Source organism: Abrus precatorius, unplaced genomic scaffold, assembly GCF_003935025.1.
Source record: "Abrus precatorius isolate BTA unplaced genomic scaffold, Abrus_2018 Scaffold8, whole genome shotgun sequence".
Taxonomy (NCBI): Eukaryota; Viridiplantae; Streptophyta; class Magnoliopsida; order Fabales; family Fabaceae; genus Abrus; species Abrus precatorius.
The window spans coordinates 15,333,206-15,357,601 of record NW_020874428.1 but is presented as its reverse complement, the minus strand read 5'-3'; the positions used below and the strand labels follow the sequence as shown (position 1 = coordinate 15,357,601).

At 29.4% G+C, this 24,396-nt stretch overlaps 2 protein-coding genes across 2 annotated transcripts; both read left to right on the top strand.

The window, feature by feature from the left end:
• The first annotated feature begins 6,983 nt into the window (after positions 1-6,983).
• Positions 6,984-8,293, top strand: LOC113874295. Its single transcript, XM_027512529.1, has 2 exons — positions 6,984-7,188; positions 7,308-8,293. Exons 1-2 carry the CDS (start codon positions 6,984-6,986, stop codon positions 8,291-8,293), a joined length of 1,191 nt encoding a protein of 396 aa, XP_027368330.1.
• Positions 8,294-21,671: 13,378 nt separating this feature from the next.
• On the top strand, positions 21,672-23,630 carry LOC113847953 (probable receptor-like protein kinase At1g11050). The gene has a single exon (XM_027477288.1). It carries the CDS (start codon positions 21,683-21,685, stop codon positions 23,474-23,476), a length of 1,794 nt encoding a protein of 597 aa, XP_027333089.1. The 5' UTR covers positions 21,672-21,682; the 3' UTR covers positions 23,477-23,630.
• Positions 23,631-24,396: the final 766 nt, after the last annotated feature.

The following is a 24,396-nucleotide window of genomic DNA, read 5'->3' as shown; positions in this document are numbered from 1 at the left end:
GATTTTGATTTTCAACGAAATCAAAAGATAGAAGAGAAAATATGTTTGGTTGAATTTTAGAAAATATTTTTAAAATTAAAAAAATAATTTGAAAATAAAAAATATTTATTTTTAACCTTATTTTTTAAAATGAAAACACTTAAAAATCTAAAAAATAAAAATGTAATAGATCATTGAAAATTTTATTCAATTTTAATTATATCTATATATTCATCAATTTTTTTCATGGTTGAACTTTTGCAGTTAACTATGTGTTTCTCTTTGTTTTTTTTATTCAGGTACTATTTGTTGTAAATAATTCTCTCTTATTTTGTCTCGTATTTCTTTTTCACATTTATTTTTCTTCCTTTTTTTCTTTGTTCTTTTTCTCCCATATTTTTATTTTTATTTTTATTGAAATACAGTGATAAATTTTTTTATTTTCACAATTCTTGCAAGCTTGTATATGTATATTTTTGTATCTATTTTTTGTTTTTTTTAATTTTTATATAATTTTTATCATTGAAAATTTGATGGACATTATTATTTTTTATATCTCTTGATATGGAATTTTTCATTTTTGTATAATATGGATACCATTCTTTAAGTTGCAAAAATATATTTAGAATTTTTCATAAATACCTTTAATAAAGGAATATTACAAACTACTTTGAATATTTTTTTATCTCTTGTGCCTACTTCCTTCTTCACTCACCTTATACAATATACTAGATTCAACAAATGGTTGAGATTGAAAAACACTTGGTGTATTGAAATAATTACTTATATACGTTGTATACAGTTTGTCAAACTTTGCCTTCCCACTCCTAACTTTATTGTCGCAACGGGACAGCGATGACAAGGAGTCACCACCAAAGTTTATTAAAGAAAACATTAGGAAAAAAATTTAGTAAAAAAATCTTTGAAACTAGATTTGGATTCGGGAGTCGTTTACATGCAAGGAAGGTATTAGTACCCTACGATGTCGGTTGATTAAAATAGTTATCTTCTAATTAATTGTGCAAAAATTATTTTAACTCAAAAAATATTTCACTCTAAAAGAAAACAATTAATATTTTTTGCTATTTTCAAATTTATTTATTTTTATTACTTTTTAGATTTATTTTAAATTTTTACAATTTTTCAGAGATGTTAATTTTGTTTTTAAAATAAGGAAGCACACAAAAAAATTTATTTGAATTAAAGAAATAAATTATTTATATAAATATTATTTTTTTCATTTTTGTATTAAAAGAAATATATTGTAAAAAAAAGAACTTATCTTAACACTATATATATATATATTAAAAATAAAATAAAAATTTTATTTTTTATTTTTTATAAAGAGAATGTGCTTGAAATTACTCTTAGTTTAAAACAATTTGAAAAACATTTTTAACCTAAAAAAAATTAAAAGAAAAATGGACTTGACGGGTCAAGTTCCCGCTCTTGTATATCCTCCGTATGCAACGGAAGAATCAAAGCTGCCACATAGTTCTTTTTTCAAAAATTGTGTTTTAAATAAGTTTCAAATATTTTCTTTTTCTTTTTTTTTTGTGAAAAACTTGATTTTTCTTTATTATTATTTTTTTTAAGTAAATCAACTCTTTCACAGGATTCAAGTTAGCACACGACTACTCAATAAACCCTTACGATTCAAGCAACGTTAAAAGGTGGATCATCCACTCTATCAAAATTACTTGGCCGTTGCGTGGATTCAAAAGACTTTTTTTTTAAATAATGAAAAATTGATGTAACTTTTAATATGAGATTTTTGCACGCAAAAAAGGAACAAACGAGAGACATACAAAATAAATAAACAAATACAAAAGCAAATGAAAATGATGAGAAAATAACTCTTATTCGATTTAGGAATTAATTTTTTTAAGGTTAGGATATGCAAAGAAATTAGGGTTTTTAGAATTTATGAAAAGAAAGAATTTTTAAGATTTGAAAAAATTAAATTTTTGTAATTTGCAAAATTGTTAGGGTTGAAAAAATAGTTTGTTTTAGACCTTGCAAAAAAATTGAATGATTTTGGGTTAGAAAAACAAATATTATTTTTAGGGTTTGCAAAAAAATTTAGTTAGAAAAAAAAAGCTTGTTTTTAGGGTTTGCAAAAAGGTAATACTTAGATTTAGGAAAAAAATTTAATTTTTATGGATTTAAATTTTTTCTTTTTTTTAGGGTTTGACTGAGGGAGAAGTAATTTAGGGTTAGAAAAATTATTAGAATTTATAAAAAAATTAAAAAAATAAAATTTTATTGAAATTTCTCTTTTTATTTATTTATTTATTTATTACACTTGCAAAAAGTGTTAAATCATGAAGAAGAAGAGAAAAACATACAAAATAAATAAACAAAGAAGGAGAATTCTTAATAAATATAGGAAGATGAGAAATGAACAAAGAAGGATAATTCTTATTAGATAAAGAGAGGATGAAAAATGAACAAAGAGGAAAAATCTTTATTAAATAAAGGGAGGATGAGAAACAAAATAAAAAAATAAAATGGTCACTTTGTAAACGAAGATGAGCTTTCAAAAGACGAGCAGAACAATGAACATGAAAATATTCGCCATTACATGATAAACTATTTTGTAAATAAAGATGAGCTTTCAAAAGATATTACATACTATCGTTAGCAGAAACATTGTCTAAAGTGATAGCTTCTAATTTAGATATAGTGTGTGGAGGTTCCAACAAAAATTAAGAATTCTATTAACTAATGTCACTTTATCATCGACAAAGTATGTTGTCAAATAAATATATCCCTCAATGGTAGAATAAGCTATCCATGCATCAAAAGTTAAACACACTTTATTGAGAATTTTAGACAAATTTTGCTTAAGCTTATCTTTCTCCATAATAAAAACCTTTTTAATATTTGACAAAACAGTGTTCCTAGAATGCATCATGATACTTGGATTTAAATACTTTATACATTCTCTAATACTCTCATATCCCACAAAATTAAAGGAAAGATCATGTTAAATTATAGCTTTCACAAGCAACTCATGGTGGATGTTTTGATTAATTTGTGTAATGCTGGACTTTGGGTTGGATAACATATCATCCACATTTAGATTCAAGTTTAAAATCATTTTACAAATAAAAATGTGGCAACTTAAAAAATGTGAAATCCCATAATTTGTTTTTAACTTAAGATTTTTACCAATTGCATAATCACGTTCACAAAAATTACGCACAACCCTTTCCACACTATCCTTATCTTTACCAATTTTTGAAAAAAACTTCCACACATTTGAAGTTTCTTTCTTTCTTGACTCGGCGTTTTCAAAAAAAGTGATTAGGGTTTTAGAAATAACATCTTCAACATTCACTTGTTGATTTGAAGACTTCATAATAAAATTCTATATTTTAAAAAAGTAGTTTAATCAATATCTCATCCATTTTATATACCAAAAGACTTACATAAAAAAAAGAACACATATTTAATGATGAAATAATATGCACCTAATCATATAAAAAACACATATGTTTACGTTTTTAAGATAAAATTGAATTTATGAACTACACTACTTCAAATACAATAGAGAAAATAATGTCTAATTAGAATTGAATCCATAAAATTAATAAATAAATAAAATTAGTGAATACAACATAATTATACCTTGCATTAATTCATTAAGATGAGTACATTTCTACTTATTTGTCTCATTTTTCTTTTTTGTTTTGAATGATAAGGTTGATTAGCCCTGTAATCTACCACCAATTCTGTGGCTACCATTGCTAGCAGCTTCTATAGCTAGCAAAATATGGCTAGCCAAGCATTTTGCAATCACTATTACCCATATTTAGAAAATAAACTCTGATGGTATTTTAGTCCCTTGATTGAAAAAAGCCAAAAGTTAAACTATTGAATTTCTTCTAAGTCCTTAATCCTTGCTTAATTATTGAATTTATAGGTCCTTAATTCCTAAATAAGTTATAGTAAGGCTAAAAGTTTAGACTCCTTACTCTTAACTTATATTTTGGTTTTTTTACTCAATATTCATCATTTATGATTTTCAGGGATCATTGGATGCACTAAATAAATTAGGGAAGATAACAATAGAGAAAAGAATTTATATTCTTAATATAATTCTTAAAAATCCTTGATAGATAGTGATACTTGTTGCATCACACCATATCATGAATCAAATTTATTAACTTATATGGTTACTATTGAACATAAAGACATTATTTTATATATATATTAAATAATGTCAAAAGTTGCAAGTAAACAACAAGATTCACAATCGACATGGTAGATAAAAACTGAATGATTTTATAACATATCATCCACATTTAGATTCAAGTTTAAAATCCTTTTACAAATTAGAAATGTGGCAACTTAAAAAATGTGAAGTCCTATAATTTGTTTTTAACATAAGATTTTTACCAATTGTATAATCACGTTCACAAAAATTACACGCAGCTCTTTCCACACTATCCTTATTTTTACCAATTTTTGAAAAAAACTTTCACACATTTGAAGTCTCTTTCTTTGTTGACTTGGTGTTTTAAAAAAAGTGATTGGAGTTTTAGAAACAACTTCATCTTCAACATTTACATGTTGATTTGCAGACTCTATAATAAAATTCTATATTTTAAAAAAGTAGTTTAATCAATATCTCATCTATTTTATATACCAAAAGACTTATGTAAAAAAAAAACACATATTTAATGATGAAATAATATGCACCTAATCATACAAAAAATACTCATGCTTAAGTTTTTAAGATAAAATTGAATTTATGAACTATACCGTTTCAAATACAATAGAGAAAATAATGTCTAATTAGAATTGAATCCATAAAATTAATAAATAAATAAAAATTAGAGAATAGAATATAATTATGCCTTGCATTGATTTATTAAGATGAACACATTTCTATTTATTTGTCTCATTTTTCTTCTTTGTTTTGAATGATAAGGCTGGTCAACCCTTTAATCTACCACCAATCATGTGGCTACCATTGTTGGCAGTTGTTATGGCTAGCCAAGCATTTTGACAATCACTGTTACCCATATTTAAAAAATAAACTCTAATGGTATTTTAATCCCTTGATCGAAAAAAGGCAAAAGTTAAACTATTGAATTTATTCTAAGTCCTTAATCCTTGCTTAATTCCTAAATAAGTTATAGTAAGACTAAAAGTTTAGACTCCTTACTCCTAATTTATATTCTTATTTTTTACTCAATATTTGTCATTTATGGCTTTCAAGGATCATTGGATGCACTAAACAAATTAGGGAAGATAACAATAAAGAAAAGAATTTATTTCTTAATATAATTCTTAAAAATCCTAGATAGATAGTGATGCTTGGTGGGTCACACCATATCACGAATCAAATTTATTAACTTATATGATTATTATTGAACATGAAGACACTATTTAATATATATATATATATATATATATATATATATATATAGTCAACCAATTAAATGTTGTAATTGAACAACAAGATTCACAAACAACATGGTGGATAAAAACTAAAAAATAGTGGTTCATGAGTGACTGTGTCAAAATAAAATTGCTATCAATCATGGAGCAAAATAGGTACATAAAATATAATAAAAAATAATTATAGAATAACTGAGGAAGGAAAGTATAGAGGCTAAATGATTAATAATTGTTCTAATAGAAGGGAATGCAAAGTTGTGAATGCTCAAATCGAAGACCAAAATCATATAAGTTTAGCCCATTTTTCATTGAAGAAGCATTGATATGAAATGAAAAGAAAGAAAATCAAAAGAAATATGGAAAGATAAATTAGCTAAAGAAACATGGAAAAATAGAGTGAGAATCAACAAAAATTTTAACTATAAACTATTAGAGAGAATCATAGAGTCATAGGAAAGTTTTTACAAAGGAAAGAAGAGAGATAGTGTTATGAACCAACATGGTGTGTGGGTCAGCCCTAACCCTTATTATTTTGGCCCACTTTTATTTAGAAATTATATAGGTCAAGGCTAAAAAAACCCTATTATAAAATAAGTTTTTAAAAAATATGATTAAAAAATATAATTTTAAAGGTTAGCCTATGAGTTTTAATCATATTTGCCATCTCTATTTTATGCAAAATTAAAATGTAAAACTTGTACATGTTAAGTAAGATTTCTATTACATACGTTAGTATGTGTTTAACACCATTATTAAAAAGAAAAAAGAAAATTCAAATCAAAGGAAAAAAAAATATAGTACTAATTTTTTGTATGGATTAAAAGTTATTTTTTTTCCTATATAAGAATTTATTACAAATAAAATATCAAATATATGAATTAATAGAATAATAGACAAAAGTATTTCACTCTTTTAAAAAACTATTAAAATAAAAAATGATTTTTTTCATATATCAAAACTTACTACAAATGAAAATATATAATCAAAATTAAAAGAATAATAAAAATAAAAAAAAACGTATTTCACTATTTTAAAAATATTAATAGAATAGTTTGACAATATTTTAGATAACCAATTGCCATCTACTTTTTTATGAAAAAAATAAATTATTTATTATTTTAAAGTAATTGTTTACTATAATATAACTTTTAAAATTAAAGACAATGAATGTAATAAAAACTTTTAAAATTGAAGACGTGAATGTAATAAAAAGAAAAAAAAACAAAACATGTCTAGTTAAAACAACTCTAATTTTTTACATTTTATATTTTATTTTCTTATTACACTTAACTCTATTTTTTTAAATTATCATTTTTATTTTTATTTTTATTTTTTCCTTGTTTGTAAAATATATACGTCCTCTTAAAGATATAAAAATCACAAAAATATTATTTCTACTAATATATTAACTAAAAATTATTAAAAATTACAAAAATTATGTCAATTTAGCTTTTTCTCACTACTAATTTATGCCCCAAGAAGAAGGATACATCCATTGGGAAGCTTTTAAGGCGTGCTTTCTAGGAAATTACTTTTCTGGGGACTTGAAGAAACAAAAAGCACGAGAATTCCTTGAGTTGAAGTAAGGAAATATGTTTGTGGGAGAATATGCTGCGAAATTTCACGAGCTCATGAAATACTGGCCCTATTTCCAGCACGAGGATGGAGATGAAGATCTGTGCACCCAATTTGAGAATGGGCTGAGGCCAGAGATTTGGGGAGCAATTAGTGTTTTCCAACTAACTGACCTGCCAACATTGGATAGCAAATGTCGAATCTTTGAGGCAAACTCCAAAGGCAAAACTGTGGATAACCGGATTGGAGGACCTGTGAGACAAGATCTCTGACCTTAAAGGTTCCCTAGAGGACCTTACTCTGGTATTACTCAGTCTCAATCTAGGGGGACTGAATCGCAGGAGGTAGTAGTAGTGGTTCCACTCTTTCAAGGGGACCAGTAAGATGTTTTCGCTGTGGAGGACCTCATATTGTGAGGAATTTCCCACAACCACCGTCGACATGTGGTATTTGCAAAAAGATGAGTCATTCTGCAAATACTTGTTGGTATGCTCCTCAGAAAAGTGGAAGTATAAGTAGAAGCAATAGGCCTGCATCCCGAGGAAGCATTGGGGCAAAACTAAATGTGCAAGGCAAAGTGTTTGCCATGAATGGATCAGAGACGTCCAAGTCAGATGATCTTATAAGAGGTAAATGCATCATCAATGATAGACTATGTGATGTCTTGTTTGATTCTAGTGTCACACATTCCTTTGTTTCTATGGATTGTGTGAATGGTATTGGACTACCAATATCTTCCGTACCATATAATGTTGTTGTGTCCACTCTTACAGCTAAGCTTGTTGTGACTTCTTCTGTGTGCTTAGGTTGTTTTGTGATGATTCATGGTAGAAATTTTTGTGTGGACTTAATCTATTTACCGCTTTCTCAACTTGACGTTGTTTTGGGCATGGATTGGTTGTCATCTAATCGTGTTTTGTTAGATTGTAAGGAGAAAGTTTTAATCTTTGATGATGATACATTGAGAAAATCAAGACTCCAAAATGTGGGTGAAGCTAAGACTTTTATGGTATTATTTTTTGCTGAGGTTGATAAGACCGTAAAAGCTGAACATATTCCAGTAGTACAAGATTTTCTAGAAGTTTTTCCAGAGGATGTAACAGAATTGCCACCGGAAAAGGAGATTGAATTCACTATCGATTTGATTTCAAGAGCAATTCTAGTATCTATCGCGCCATATCAAATATCACCGGTGAAGTTGGCTGAGGTGAAAAAACAAGTAGAAGATTTGTTAAAAAGGCAATTTGTAAGGCCAAGCGTATCTCCATGGGGAACTCTAGTGCTTTTGGTGAAAAAGAAGGATATGTGTGGATTATCGTCATCTTAATAAGGTGACGATTAAGAATAAATACCCAATTCCTCGGATTGATGATTTGATGGATCAGCTACAAGGAGCATCAGTATTTTCAAAGATCGATTTATCATCAGATCCGAGTGAAAAAGGAAGATATCCCCAAGACAACTTTTAGAACTCGCTATAGTCATTACAAATATCTGATAATGCCATTTGGTATGACAAATGCCTTAGCAGTATTTATGGATTATATGAATCAAATTTTTCATGAATTCTTGGATCAATTTGTAGTAATGTTTATTGATGACATTCTACTTTATTCCAAGAATCATGAGGAGCATGCTGAACATTTAAGAATTGTCCTGCAAATATTGAGTGAAAGATAGCTTTATGCAAAGTTCTCAAAGTGTGAATTCTGGCTTCCACAAATCCAGTTCTTGGGACATGTTGTCTCAAAGGAAGGAATTACAATCGACCTAGCAAAAGTAGAGGCAGTGGCTTAGTGGTCGAGACCTACAACTATGACGAAAACTAGAAGTTTTTTGGGATTGGCTGACTATTATAGAAAATTCATTGAGAGATTTTCTAAAATAACGCTACCTTTAACGAAACTGACAAGGAAAGGAAAAGACTTCGAGTGGAATGAAGAATGCGAAGTCAACTTTCAGAGCTTAAAGGATAGGTTAACCTCAGCTACAGTGTTGATTTTGCCAGACTCAAAGAAAAAGATTAAAGTGTATTGTGATGCTTCAGGACAACGACTTGGGTATGTCCCAATGCAATCTGGGAGAGTAGTTATGTATGCTTCAAGACAACTTCTACCTCATGAAGTTAATTACCCCACACATGACTTGGAGCTAGCAACCGTAGTATTTGCACTGAAAATATGGAGGCATTATCTATTCATATTGAGATTCGAAGTATTTAGCAATCACAAAAGCTTGAAATATCTATTCGACTAGAAAGATCTGAATATGAGACAGAGACAGTAGATGGAGTTTCTCAAAGATTATGACTTCATCTTATCTTACCATCCCGAGATGGCGAATGTTATAGCAGACGCATTGAGCAAAAAATCCCTACACATTTCTGCCATGATAATAAAGGAGTGGGAATTAATTGAAGAATTTAGAGACTTAAATTTGATGGTAGAAATGCGACCCAAAAGTTTGTATTTGGGTACTTTGAAGATCAATAACGATTTCCCGATGCAAATCCAGAATGCTCAGTTAGAAGACCAATATTTGCAAGACAGAGTGCAATCAAAGGATGAGACTACAAGCTTGAAATATGATCGCGACTTCAGTGGACTTATTAGATTTAAGGGTAAACTGAATTTTTATCCTGGAGCAATAAAGATGTATCATGATTTGCAAATAAATTTTTGGTGGTATGACATGAAGAAAGAGATAGCTGAGTACGTTGCAAAATGTTTAACATGCCGAAAATCGAAAGCAGAACATCAGCGAATACCAGGAGAATTACAACCACTGGAGATTCTAGAATGAAAATGGGACAGTATCTCTATGGACTTCATATCTGGATTGCCAAAAACAAAAATGACTTACGATGCTATATGGGTGATTATAGACCATCTGACCAAGATTGAGCGTTTCATTTCAATCAATATGAAGTATAAATTGGAGAAATTGGCGGAGCTGTGCATTAATGAGATAGTAAAATTGCATGGAATATCCTTGAGCATTGTATCTGATCGAGATTCAAGATTTACATCAAAGTTTTGGAAAGGTCTGCAAGTGGCTTTGGGGACTAAGTTAAAGCTTAGTTCATCATATCATCCTCAAACTAACAGGCAGATAGAGCGCACTATCCAAATACTAGAGGATTTGCTACGAGCCTGTGTGATAGAGCAACAAGGAGCGTGGGATGAATGTCTACCTTTGGTAGAATTCACATATAACATTAGTTATTAGGCAAGCATTGACATGGTACTGTATGAAGCATTATATGAAAGAAGGTGTCAAACTCCTATATGCTGGTACAAAGAGGGAGAGACAATTTTGTATGTGCCTGATGTGGTACAGAGGTAGAACGATCAAGCAAAAATGATTAGAGAAAGGATAGAGGTTGCCCAAGATAGACAGAAGAGTTATCATGATCAACAAAGGAAACCATTAGAATTTCAAGTCGGCGATCATGTATTCTTGAGAGTTTCACCCATCACTGGAGTTGGTAGGGCATTGAAGTCTTGAAAGTTATCTCCTAAATTCATTGGACCATTCAAAGTTCTGAGTAGAGTTGGTCCTGTGGCTTATCATGTTGCCTTACTCCCAAATCTGTCTAATCTCCATCGTGTATTCCATGTGTCTCAATTGAGAACTTATATCTCGAACCCTTCTCATGTGATTGAACTTGATCCTGTCCAAGTTCAAGAGAATTTGTCATATGAGGTTATCCATGTAAAGATCACAGATCATCGGGTCAAGCAGCTAAGGGGTAAAGATATTTTATTAGTAAAGGTGAGATGGAATGCAAATGATGAAGGAGATGCTACTTGGGAGCTTGAAGACATAATGAAGGAAGTATATCCTCATCTATTCCTGAATCAGTGAATTTCGGGGGCAAAATTTCTAAAAGGGTGAGAGTAGTGTAACACCCTCTTCTCATTTTTCTATAATTATGTGTTATGTAATATTAAGTAGTATTAGAATGCAATTAGATGTAAGTTTGGAGGATTTTTAGAAGAGTTTTGATGTAGGAGATCTCGCTTAGGCGAGGTAAATCTCGCCCAGGCGAGATTGAGCATGCAGAAATATCTTATTGCAAGGCTATCTCGCTTAGGCGAGATGATTCTCGCTCAAGCGAGATAAGATAAATGTTGTCCAACTGTCACCTTGCCCAAGCGAGAGTGATCTCGCTCACGAAAGTTGAGAATCTCGCTCAGGCGAGATGAGTCACTCAAGCGAGGATCCACAGAAGAAATAACATGCTTTTTAAACACCATCTCGCTTAGGCAAGATGGATCTCGCGAGCATATAAAAAAATAGTGGGCTAGACCACTGTCTGCATATTTTGCTCAAGCGAGATGCTCGTCGTTTAAGCGAAATGTCGTCGCTGAAGCGAGAATGCGTGGGGCTGAGGGGTATTTAAGAGATTTTTCGCATGAGAAATTCATTCTATTACAAACTCATACACCTCTCTCAAGTTTTCTCTGAATTCTCTCTTCCTTTTACTTAGATAAAAGCCTCAAAAACTCTGATTTCTCTTCATAATCACTCTTGGACATTAAAGCTAAGTGACTCTAAGTAAGTTTCTTCAGATTAACTTGAGTTTTTTCGATTATCTTCTTGGTTTTGTTCCTTATGTATATCTCGTGATATTTAGGAAAACTTTCATCCGTGAATCTTGAGCCTTTTTGGTATATCTTTGTGAGCTCATCTTCGAGGTAAGGAGAACTTTATTTTATCGTTATAGTGTAATATTTATTTATGCTCATAGATCACTGTTATGTGAATATGCTATAAGAATAGATGATTGCGATATATGCTGTGTTGAGTATGCTTGAAAAGATGTTTGTTTGATGAGTTGGACTGTTTGGTTGTTAGACTAAGTGGTTGGTATATGTTCATATGTATTATGTGATGATTAGTCAGTGTGAAATATTACTAAACTAGTTAAGTGATTTGTATGATTTTATGAAATATATCTAAGTAAAATGATATGAGGAAATTATGTGAATATGAAGGTTTATGATTAAAATTGTATCAATGAATGTATATGTTGAATGGATTGGAATGGAATTAGTATGAAAGTGCTTTACTAAGCATGATCTTATGAGTGGAAATAAAGGATAATTCTGAGAATGACTCTAAAAGTAGACTATGGATTTGATCTAATGTTAATAGTTACAAAAATACACTGAAGGTATAGAGTCTGAAGACGATGAGAATCTGGGAGAAACATAGGTGGTGAATGACATTCGCGTATGTGTACACACTTTTTCTGAGAGCAAATGCGTTACATGGCCCCACACTCGTTTCCTAACTAGACTCCTGACTATACCTTTCCTAAGGGGCCCGATTATTATAATGTTGTATTCATATGTATGGGCTAACCAGTGACTATTTACCTAGCTGAATAAGACCTCAGAAGTGTTGAAGGCATCGATATTTGTGATCACAGTGCACTGAGAGTGTGTATTGGAATGAGAGAACGGATAACAGACATTGAATTATGATTTTATGATATAATGTTTGATAAAGGATAGAATAGATGCTCATCCTTACTAATAATTTCAAGGAATCAAGATGACAGAGCCTTAAGGAAGAGTTAGACTAGTAGATAGTTTTATACAGTTTAGGTTAAATTATGTATTTAATGAATATCAAAGAGTAAATTATTTTAAATTTGCTATACTTGTAAAAGATGAACCTAGGGTTTTTGTTATAATAGAGATGGATTACTCTTGTAGTATCCCATTTGACTTTCCGAGGAGTAGAATACACCAGACCCTATGTGTATATACGTATAGAGGTACTGTTAGAAGTCCAGCAGCCCTCACGTACCTATTCACCAACCACGATCACAATTATCTCGAAAGACCTACCTAATGGACCTTCGAGCACGTAACTAGGATAGAAGTCAGAGCTAATTCAGGTGATAGTTATCTAGGTTCAGATGATGACTTAGACTCAGAGGACCTGGCTAAGATAGAGAGTTGGCATTGGGTTGATGAGTAAGACTGATATTCAGTGTTGAGTTATGATATAAGACTACACTGGGACTTATATTAGTTTATGTGATGTAATATTATTTTAAGATTAATATATTTTGGATAAGTGATTTGTAAATTATTATACTAGATTTATGGAATGTATGTATAGTCTTTTAATTTATAAATTTTGATTATGTTTATTCAGCATTTGAAATTTTTGGCCATACCATTTATACTAATCTAATGGAAATATTTGTTAAAAAAAATTTATTATATTGTAAAGAAATAAAATTTGAATAATTAGTCACTGTGAAGCCATTATACACAAATTTTGTATTTTACAATTAATATAAAGTATAATATATATATATATATATATATATATAATACGAAATTTGAGATAAGAATGTTACAAAATCAAGTTGGATAACAACCTAAGAAAAATATATTATTATTTAATATGCTAATACATGCTGCGTTATTAAAAACCTTGCTAGGAAAACTTAATGACAAAAAATCATAGCTAAGGAAAAAAAGAGTGCATAGCGTATTTAATTCTCCCCCTCTTGTGGACAATCATTTTGAAGATAACAAAGTCTAATCTTGTGAACTAGTTGTTCAAAAGTTTTACTTGAAAGTGACTTTGTGAAAATATCTGCTAGATTCTCACATGAACGAACTTGTTGAATATTTAATCACCATTCTTTTGAAGATCATGGGTAAAAAAGAATTTTGGAGAAATATGCTTTGTTCTATCTCCTTTAATGTACCCTTCTTTCAATTGAGTAATACACGAAACATTATCTTCACATATAACTATTGGGGTCATTTTTTTCTGAAGATAAACCACAAGTTTCTTGCATATGTTGAATCATAGATCTTAACACACATTCTCAACTTGTCTCATGTAATACTAAAATTTCTGCATGATTGGATGATGTAGCTATTATAGTTTGTTTCATAGATTGTCATGAAATAGCTATACCACCACATGTAAATAAATAACCTGTTTATGATCTTCCTTTATGTGGGTCAGACAAAAAACCTACATCGGCATAACCAATCAACTTAAATTTAGATTTATTTGAGTAAAATAAACCCATATCTATTGTACCTTTAAGGTAACAAAATATATGTTTAACTATATTCTAATGTCTTCTTGTAGGTGAAGAATTATACCTTGTTAATAAGTTAACAACAAATGATATATCAGGTCATGTATAACAAGTAAGGTATATTAGTGTCCCAATTGCACTAAGATAAGGTACTTCAAGACCTAGTAGTTCTTCATCCTACTCCCGTGATTTGAAAGGATATTTATTTATATGAAATGACCTTACAACCATTGGAGTACATAATGGATGTGATTTATCCATATAAAATTATTTTAATACCTTTGTGGTATAAGTTTCTTGATGCATAAAAATTTTATCCTTTACATATTCAAGTTGTAATCCAAGACAAAACTTTGTCCTTCCAAGGTCTTTCATTTCAAATTCTTTCTTCAAGCAATTTACTATTTTTGAAATCTCTTTAGGAGTTCTAATGATGTTTAAATCATCAACATAAACAGCAATTATTACAAATTCATTATAAGATCTTTTTATAAAAATGTATAGACATCCTTCCTTTAGCAAATATTTGCTAAGGTGATTATACCACATGCATTTAGATTGTTTCAATCCATAAAGTAATTTATTCAACTTGATTGAATAACCTTTTCTAGAATTTGAATTGTATGCATCTGATAAATTAAAACCTTTAGGGAGTTTCATATAAATATCATTATCAACTGAGTCATACAAATAGGCTGTAACAACATCCATTAATCGCAAATCAAGTCCTTCATTTACTGTTAAATTGACTAAGTATCAAAAAGTATTTACATCTATTACAGGTGAATATGTTTGATCAAAACCTTGGGCAACAAGTCGTGCTTTATATCTCATAGTTTCACCTTTTTCATTTTGTTTTCGTACAAAAACTCATTTATATCCAACTGGCTTTACATCTTCAGGTGTACAAACTATAGGTCCAAAAACTTGACATTTTGTAAGCAACTTTAATTCTGCCTCAATTGCAACTTTCCATTTTTCCCAATCACTTCTTTGTCTACACTCATTGACTGATTTTTGTTTATGATCCTCTATATCAGTTATCACATTCAATGCTACATTAAATGAAAAAATATCATCAACATTGACTTCATTCGGTTCCGTTGAATTCTATTCATGATATAATTTATTGAGATATCTTTATTTTCATCATTTTCAGGTACCTGTGTTTCTTTAAAAACTAAAATATTAATTATATCTGATGACTCTTCTAGAGTCTTTACATCCTCATTTTAGTTGCCTTGATTCTTAGTTCCTTTTCTTTTTTGAAGATTTTTATCTTTGGAACCAAAAGGTCTATCATGCTTCATACGTGATTCAGATTGAATTGCAACATTAGATTGTCCAATCGGAACATTGATTTTGATTGGAGCATTAGCAACCGGCACATATGATTTAGTCACTGTTTTTGGATTCATAAACACATTTGGTATTTGGTTGGCCATGCAAATAAATTGTCTTTTAAACTTTCAATTCACACTGTTTTGTTTAAGGATCAAGATGAGATAAAGATAATTTATTCCAACTTATCTCCTTTTGCAAATGCTTATTTTCTCCCCCTAAAGTAGGAAAAAATGATTCATCAAAATGACAATCAACAAATCGAGCAGTTAATAAATCCCCTGTCATTGGCTTAAGGTACTTTATTCTAGATAAAGATTCATAGCCAACATATATTCCCAACCTTCTTTGAGGACCTATATTAGTGCATTGTGGTAAAGCAATAGGAACATATACTACACATCCATAAATTCTAAGATGAGAAATATTTGGTTGGTGACCAGAAACTAATTGCAAAGGGGATAACGTATGATAGCTTGTTGGTCTGATGCAAATAAGTGTTACAACATGTAAGATTACATGTCCCTAAGTAAAAATTGGAAGTTTTGATCCCATTAATAATGGTCTTGCAATTACTTTTAGATGTTTAATCAATGATTCAGCAAGTCTATTTTGAGTATGCACATGTGCTATATGATGCTTAATATCAATCCCAATAGACATACAATAATCATTAAAAGCTCGGGATGTAAATTTACCAGCATTATCAAGGCATATTTTCTTAATTGAATAATAAGGAAAATGAGCTCTTAAACGAATTATTTGTGCAAATAATCTCGCAAACACCTGGTTGCAAGTTGATAAAAAGCAAACATATGACCATCACGTTGATGCATCAATTAAAACCATAAAATATCTAAATGATTCACACGATGGGTGTATTGGTCCACAAATATCACCTTGTATACGTTCCAAAAATATGATAAATTTATTTCTAATTTTAGCCGGTGATGGTCGACTAATTAGTTTTCCTTAAGAATAAGCAACACATGAGAAATTATTTGATTGAAGAATCTACTAGCTCTTCAATGAATATCCACATGAATTTTCAATTATTTTTCGCATCATGATTAATCCAGGATGGCCTAATCGTTCATGCCAAATAAAAAAATTATCATGATTTGTAAACTTTTGGTTTACAATAATGCGTGTTTCAATTATATTTATATATGTATAATATAAGCTAGAAGAAAAAGAAGGTAATTTTTCTAATACACATTTTTTATTTGAGATAATTTTTGTGATATACATGTATTCTTCTCTTCCTTCATTTGTTGTTTTAACATGGTATTCATTTTTGCAGATATCTTTAAAACTTAATAAGTTTCTATGAGACTTAGTGGAGTATAATGTACTAACAATGTATAATTTTGTTCCATTAGATAAAATATATTAACTCTACCGGAGCCTTCAATAATCGTTGTACTACTAGATATAGTACACACATTAACTTGTTGCATCATTAAATGAGAAAAATATTTTTTATTTTTGAGAATTGTGTGAGTTGTTGCACTATCAACAAGACATATGTCTTTATTGTTGCTGTCACCAATAAGAACATTCATTCTTCATTATAATAATAATAAAAAAATTAGATACTAAAAAAAATGGTGAAAATTATTATTTTTATTCTTTATTTACACTGAATATATTAAAATTTAATTTAAATAACAATTATATCAATGAAAGAGCTACTATAATATATGATAATTTATTTTAATCACTAACTTTTTTTTGTAGAGAAAGAAAAAAATATTAAACATAAATTAACATATAAGAAAAAACATAATTACTTAATTAAAATAATAATAAACATATTTTTAAACACTTCTGTCACCAATGAGATGGTCAATTTATTTTTTCATCTTGATCAACAAAACAATTAGCAACATCTAAATGAGTAACGTCCATATAATCATAAATAGAATCGTTATCATCTTCACAAATAAAATTTGTCTCTATCTTTTTTTCTTTATTTTTAAGTGATTCTTGATAAAGATCAATAAATACTTTGGTGTACGGCAAATACATGACCAATGACCTTTGCTTCCACAACGCATATGTTTTTTATATTTTCACCACTTTGGGTACCTTTACCCTTTTCAATTTTCTCACTATTTTTTCACTTCTGGTGTGAAAAATGTATATTTTTTTATTATCACCACGATCATGTCCATAACTATTACTATGACAATAAGTTTGTGCATAGTTACAATAGTTACGAGTTGTTACATTCACTTCTAGGAATAGAGTAATGTCAATTAGATGAGGTTCATGATTTTTATCAAAATGTCATTATTTTATTCAACTAAGAGGAAACAAGAAATAAATTCAGAATATTTTTTAATCATTTTTCATGATACATGCAATTTCAACCAAATCAAACAAGTTAAATCAAATAAAAAGGGAAAAGTGACTCAAGTTTACCTATCCATTAAATGCTAAGATAAGTACATAGGCATATGATCAATATCATTTATATGACTATATGGATACAAAGAACACATATCATCAAATCCAAGGATTGCATCACCATGTTTATAAGTCAAAACAATATGCAATAATTCAAGCAAGAAATAGCCAATTCATCACACTAAAGAATAATTATCAAATTAAGCTTAAAGAATAATAACACAGCTGAACACATACAAAGTTACATTCATATTAAATCAAAAATAGAAAAAAAAAGTGTAAATAAAAAAAGAAATTAAATGAGTGACTAACATAATCAATTCTTGGGATGTGATGGAAAACAAACCATCTAAGCACAGTCTCCCTCAACATCTTTTCAGCATCAATCAATACATATTTGTGAGTGCCATCCTTTTCACAATAATAATCTAGAAACTCTATTCAATGATACAATACTTATCAAAATATAAAGTTGTCATAGCAGAAAGGTTCATCGGTAATAAATGTAAATGGTGAAATAGAAACTAAAAACAATTTGGCATCCTCCTTGAAATTTTAACTATTACAACAAATATCCTATGAATAGTTACAACTAATAACACTCCTATAAAATCAACAATATAAACATTCTTATACTAATAATGAAAATATAAAACATCAAAAGTCTTTATTCTTCAATTCATCATTAGCCTTCAATTTTATCTTCTTGGTGCATATTCAATTCCTCCATCCCTCAACAAATATGTTTACAATAATTTTCATCTAAAACTCACAACAAATTGAGAAATAATTAGAAAAAAATTGTAGTGATTGGAATGCTTAATAATTAGAAAAAAAAAACTATTACCATTAAGATTTGGAATAAAACTATGCAACCAATTTATAGTGTAAATGAGCATTTGGACATTATTAGAATGGGTGGAACTTCTATACTTAGTAAGAATTCAACCACCAATACTAAAAGCAGATTATAATGTTACTATAGTGATTGAAATGCTTAAAACATCTCGTGCCATAATTGCAAGTGTTGGAAACTTTTCACATTAGACTTCCAACACATATAAATCTTCATTATTATCATAATCAAGTGATTTTTCTTTCAAATAAAGATATAATTCACTCTTCCCAATGTTAGATTTGGTTTCATTTTAAAACTTTTTAAACGTCTGCAATATATAATATATTAATCATTTAAACAAAATAATAATAGAAGTATAAATTTAATAAAGGAACATTGAAAAATTCTAAAATGCTAATAACTATATATCTTGTCATTTTCTAAAAAAATCATTAATTTTTAATCATTTATTTTGAGTGAAGATAAGGAATGAAAAAACATAGTTAATTCAACAAAGATAAACTAAAATCATTTGAGGAGTGTAGAGAGAAGGAAGGAATTTTTCTTTTCAGATAAACTTATAAAATAATACTTAGTGTATGCATGTTTGACCGTTACTAAAAAAAATGCAAAAAATAAAAAATTAAATAAAAATGGAATAGTATGATTTGGAGAAGCTTTTATCCAATACAATATTTGATTAGTATTAGATAATTTACTAAATAGTATTATGGTTTATATTATATATTTTTTATGGTTAAAATAATGATAGGATTAGATATAAATTATTTAAATGAGAAATTTTTTATTAAAATATTTTTTAAAAATAATATATATTTTTTGTTTAAATATATTTTAGTCTTTACCATTTTGTGAGATTTTTGTTTTAGCATTTTCAAAAAAAAAATTGATTTTAGTCATTGACTTTTATAGATTTCACAATTTTAGGCTTTTTGTCTATTTGTCAATTTTAAATTGTTGGGTGACATAAGCAAGGGAGACCAAAATTTAAATTTAAAAAAAATTAAGGGTTAAAATTAATAATATCTTTTAGGAAGTTAAATTTTATGAAAGTGTTATAACTAAAAGCATATTTGAGCCTATAATTTTTAAAATATATATTATTTATTTTTAAATTATAAAAAAACATAAAAGGTATTTAATAATAGTAGTCATAGTGAAAAGTGTCAAGTTTTCAAGTGGTTCTGATATTGGTAGCAGCGAAGAATATTAAGTAGTGACAATAGTTGCAATAATGGACAAGGTTGTGTATAGTGATAGTTAGCAAGTAGGGAATAATAATGCTAATGTAGAAGGATAGCAAGTGATGACAGATCTCGATAATGCTAATTTCTATACTTGTATTTAAAAAATTATTATATCCATTCTTATACTTGGTGGCTAACAACTTTGATCCATGTCACTAGATTATATTTATTCTCTTTATCTACAATTTAGTTATAAAACATAATTTTTCAACATTTTAATGAAATTATACTAAATATAATATAGAAAACTTAATTGAAAACAAGTTGAATATAATGCAACATTATACTAAGCACAAAAAATATAAATATATTAACAAAGGTGGGTTTGAGTAGTAAACGACTTAGTATTATTTAAGTTAAGTGCACGATCTTGATCAAATTCAGATTAAATCAGATAAAAAAATATAAATATAATATAAAATTTAACATTAAGATATTAAAGTTAAATATTGTAAATTATAATAACATTTGTTTAAATTCATAAATGAAAAGAAAAATATAATAGCTTAAAAAAAATAAGTTTACAATATAAAACAATAATATTAAACACACAAATATACCGTGTAAATAAATGAATATAGATATTACAATATTTAATTGCATTTCAAATTTGTTGGATGAGTAACTTCCTCTTTGCGAGTGAAAGAATGAATTTGTTCGAAAGGTATTTTGTCGTCAAGTCAACGATGAGTTTGAAAAAAAATTTAATGGTAAAAAAGATAATATTAATTTTTTAAGTGATAGAGATAAAGTAAATGTAAAGTCTTGATGACTAATTCATAGTAATGTTCTAATAGTCTAAAAAGTTTTTCTTAAGCTAAGTAGATAATCATATTTATAGTTATGATGTTAAAGAAATTAGAGTACGTATTTTTTAATTATTTTATAAAAATAAAATAATACTAAATTATGAGACATAATAAAAAATAAGTATGGAATACTTGATAATTATGAAAATTTTAAAAACTACTAATTTATTTTTTAATGTACTAGAGCTATAAATTATATTTTCCTTTTAACGATGATAATTAAGGAGTTGAACCACCTTAAATTAATTAGATAATTTTTTAGACTTATTAGTGAAATATTTTTAAATTTTTTTCTAAAGCTCATTGTCGCACGAGTATTGTAAAGCTAATCAACTAGTTTGAATATATTATCTTAATTTTTTATTTTAAGTTATCACAATGTTCGTATTTAATTTTTAATAATAATAATAATAATAATAATAATAATAATACATGTGCATTTGGTGTGTTAATGTCTTGTGTTATAAACTTAGTTGTGCCCAAAGTTCGATGACAGTGGTGACCAATGTTTGTTTGAGAGTCAACGCTTAATAAGTTTCAGTTATCGATAAAATAAATTACTCATACAAATACTCATTGAAACCCACTCAAAATTAAAAGTTTATTTCGGACAAATGTGGTTCGGTCACACGACAAAATTTTGCTAATGCTATTTAGAATATAGGTTTGTTAATGTATACTTTAAAAATAAATAGTTAATAATAATAAAATTTTATTAAAAAATATTTATTATATTTTTATAATTTCAATATAATAATAATTATATATTTTTTATAAATTTTTTTATTTATAAATATTTAAACTCAATAATTAAACAAAACTCTTAAAATATAACAAAATATTTATATAAAATACATAAATGTTACCGAATATGTTATTATAAGGCAACGCCAGCCGAGTTTGACCAGTAAAACCCTTTAAGGCTTCGAAAAGAAATGTTTGTGTCTGAATCACAAACTCACAAATGGAAAAGCGAGTGATGCTTAATCCCCTCATCGTGTCCCTTCTCACACTTGTCGTGGCTGGTGCTGCATCTTCCTCATGCCCCATGGATCTCAGCTACGTTGATGCCATTCCTTGGAACACTTCATCGTGCAGAGACCCAATTGAGAAGGGACTCTGCTGCCAAACTCTGCTCAGTATCTTCGGCATAGGCCTGGGCCAACACCTCATAGACACTTCCTTGTTTCGACTTCCTGATGAAAACACATCCTCCTCTTGCTTATCTGATTTCCAACAAAAGCTCTCAGCCTTGTCAATCCAACCCAAGGTGTTCCCTTTATGCTTCCCTGACCCTGCCCAGTTTGTTACAAACTCTTCAGCTTGTGCAGGCATCAGAACTCTCCAAGATTGGAAGCAAAAGGTGGGGATGTCTAGTCCATTAGACACATCTTGCAATGGTGACCTTCAAGACCTAAGTCGTTGCGACAATTGCATTGCTGCTGCCTTGAGAGTCACTCACCGACTGAAAAGTATTGACCCAAATGCTAGTTCTGATTGTTTTTACTTTATAGTGTTGTATGCTGCAGCTGTTGTTAATCCCTATGGTACAACAGATTTAAGCACCACTAGTTGCATACTAGGCTTGTCAGAACCGTCTAGTACAGTAACAAAAGTTTCATCAAATAACAGAAAAAAAGTGCTGAAGCTGGTTTTTGCTTTATTGGGTGCTCTAATTGGTGTTATTATGATTGCTTCTGTAATTATAGTCTTGTACAGGAAGAGGGATAAGAGAAGGATGGAAAAGATTTATCACAGGGAAATTGAAGACAATGTTAAGGCCGGTATTTTGCCTAATACTGGCGCAAAATGGTTTCACATATCAGAGCTTGAAGGAGCCACGGATAAATTTTCACACAGGAATATAATTGGCCAAGGTGGTGATGGAGTTGTGTACAAAGGGACCCTATCAGATGGCACTTTGGTTGCTGTTAAGGAAAATCTTGATTTGGAAACTAAGGGAGATGAAGTGTTCGTCTATGAAGTGGAGATCATAAGCAAAATCAAGCACAGGAATCTTCTCGCTCTCAAGGGTTGTTGTGTTACAAGTGATAATTTGAAAGGTGAGAGGAGGTTTCTGGTTTATGATTTTATGCCTAATGGGAACCTCGGTTTCCAACTGTCTCTTGCTGGGGCTAATATGTTAACGTGGCCACAAAGAAAGAGCATAATCCTTGATGTTGCTAAGGGGCTTGCTTATTTGCATCATGAAATCAAACCCCCAATTTATCACCGTGACATAAAGGCTACAAATATACTTTTGGATTCCCAAATGAATGCTAAATTGGCTGATTTTGGTTTGGCCAAGCAAAGTAGTGAGGGCCAGTCTCATCTCAATACAAGGGTTGCTGGCACATATGGTTATGTGGCACCAGAGTATGCTCTATATGGGCAGCTTAATGACAAAAGTGATGTGTACAGTTTTGGTATTGTGATTCTCGAAATCATGAGTGGAAGAAGAGTTCTGGATTCTTCGAATTTCTCGGCAGATTCAATCACAGATTGGGTATGGACACTTGTGGAATCCGGAAAGATGGAGGAAATTTTTGATCAGTCAATCAGAGAAGGACCAAAGAAAATGAGGGAAAGGTTTGTAGTTGTTGGAATGCTTTGTGCTCATGCAACTGTGGCGTTTAGGCCTAGCATTGCTGAGGCCCTCAAGATGTTACAGGGTGACATTGACATTCCCAAATTACCTGATAGGCCAGTTCCATTGGGTCATGCCTCGTTTCAGTCTTCTGTGCTGCATGGTTTGTAGAGAAGTCAAGGATCTACCCCCACATATTTCATCTCAATCAACTATGATCAGTGTGTGTAATCAACCTCTACATTAATTTGTATATGTAGTGTTTGGATCAGAGTCATATTGTAACTGTAACATCCTCTATTTTTGAATAAATTAATTTATGAATATTTATAAGAAAACTTGTTTGAAAATGTCTCAATGTTTGAATGAAGATCCACCTCTCTATAGCTATTTGCTTTGTGTATTAATGCATTTGTCATAGGGACCATAGTTGCTAATTCTAAGAGAATGGTGTTTCTATCAGCACAACACAAAATCCATAAAGCAAAATTTGCGGGTAACTTATATTCAATGCGTGTTTGAATTCATGATTAAATGGTCATGAATTCATATTTAGCTTAACGCTGTTACATTAGAGCATAGTAATTGATTATTACACTTACCATACAAGCATCTCTTTGTTGAATAACTAAATGTTCAAAATCTTAAGGTTATACATATAGGACCAAATGTTCAAATCTTAAGGTTGTACATATAGGACCAAATGTTCAAATCTTAAGGGCAGTATGACACTGCACACAAAAAGGATACCCTTAAAAAAGATTCAAATGTTGTCGTTGTGAGAAATAAAGGAGCCTTAATACTAATTCAAACGGTCTTGAACTTGCAATTTCAACAAGTCTAGTTCAAACGAGTTATAAGAAAATGAGTTTAAAATTAGTATAATCTTACAAGTTAATTCGTGAGTTTAATAATAATAATTGAATTTTTTAAATAGTACTCTAAGAATGTTGATCAACAAATTAATGAATAATTTTTTTATTACAAATTACATTAAAAGTTACAATAAAAATATGTAATAATACTGTATATATAACTTTTTACTGACAAAATATTATAGAGCTTTGCTTAGCAGTTACTTCTATTTTTCT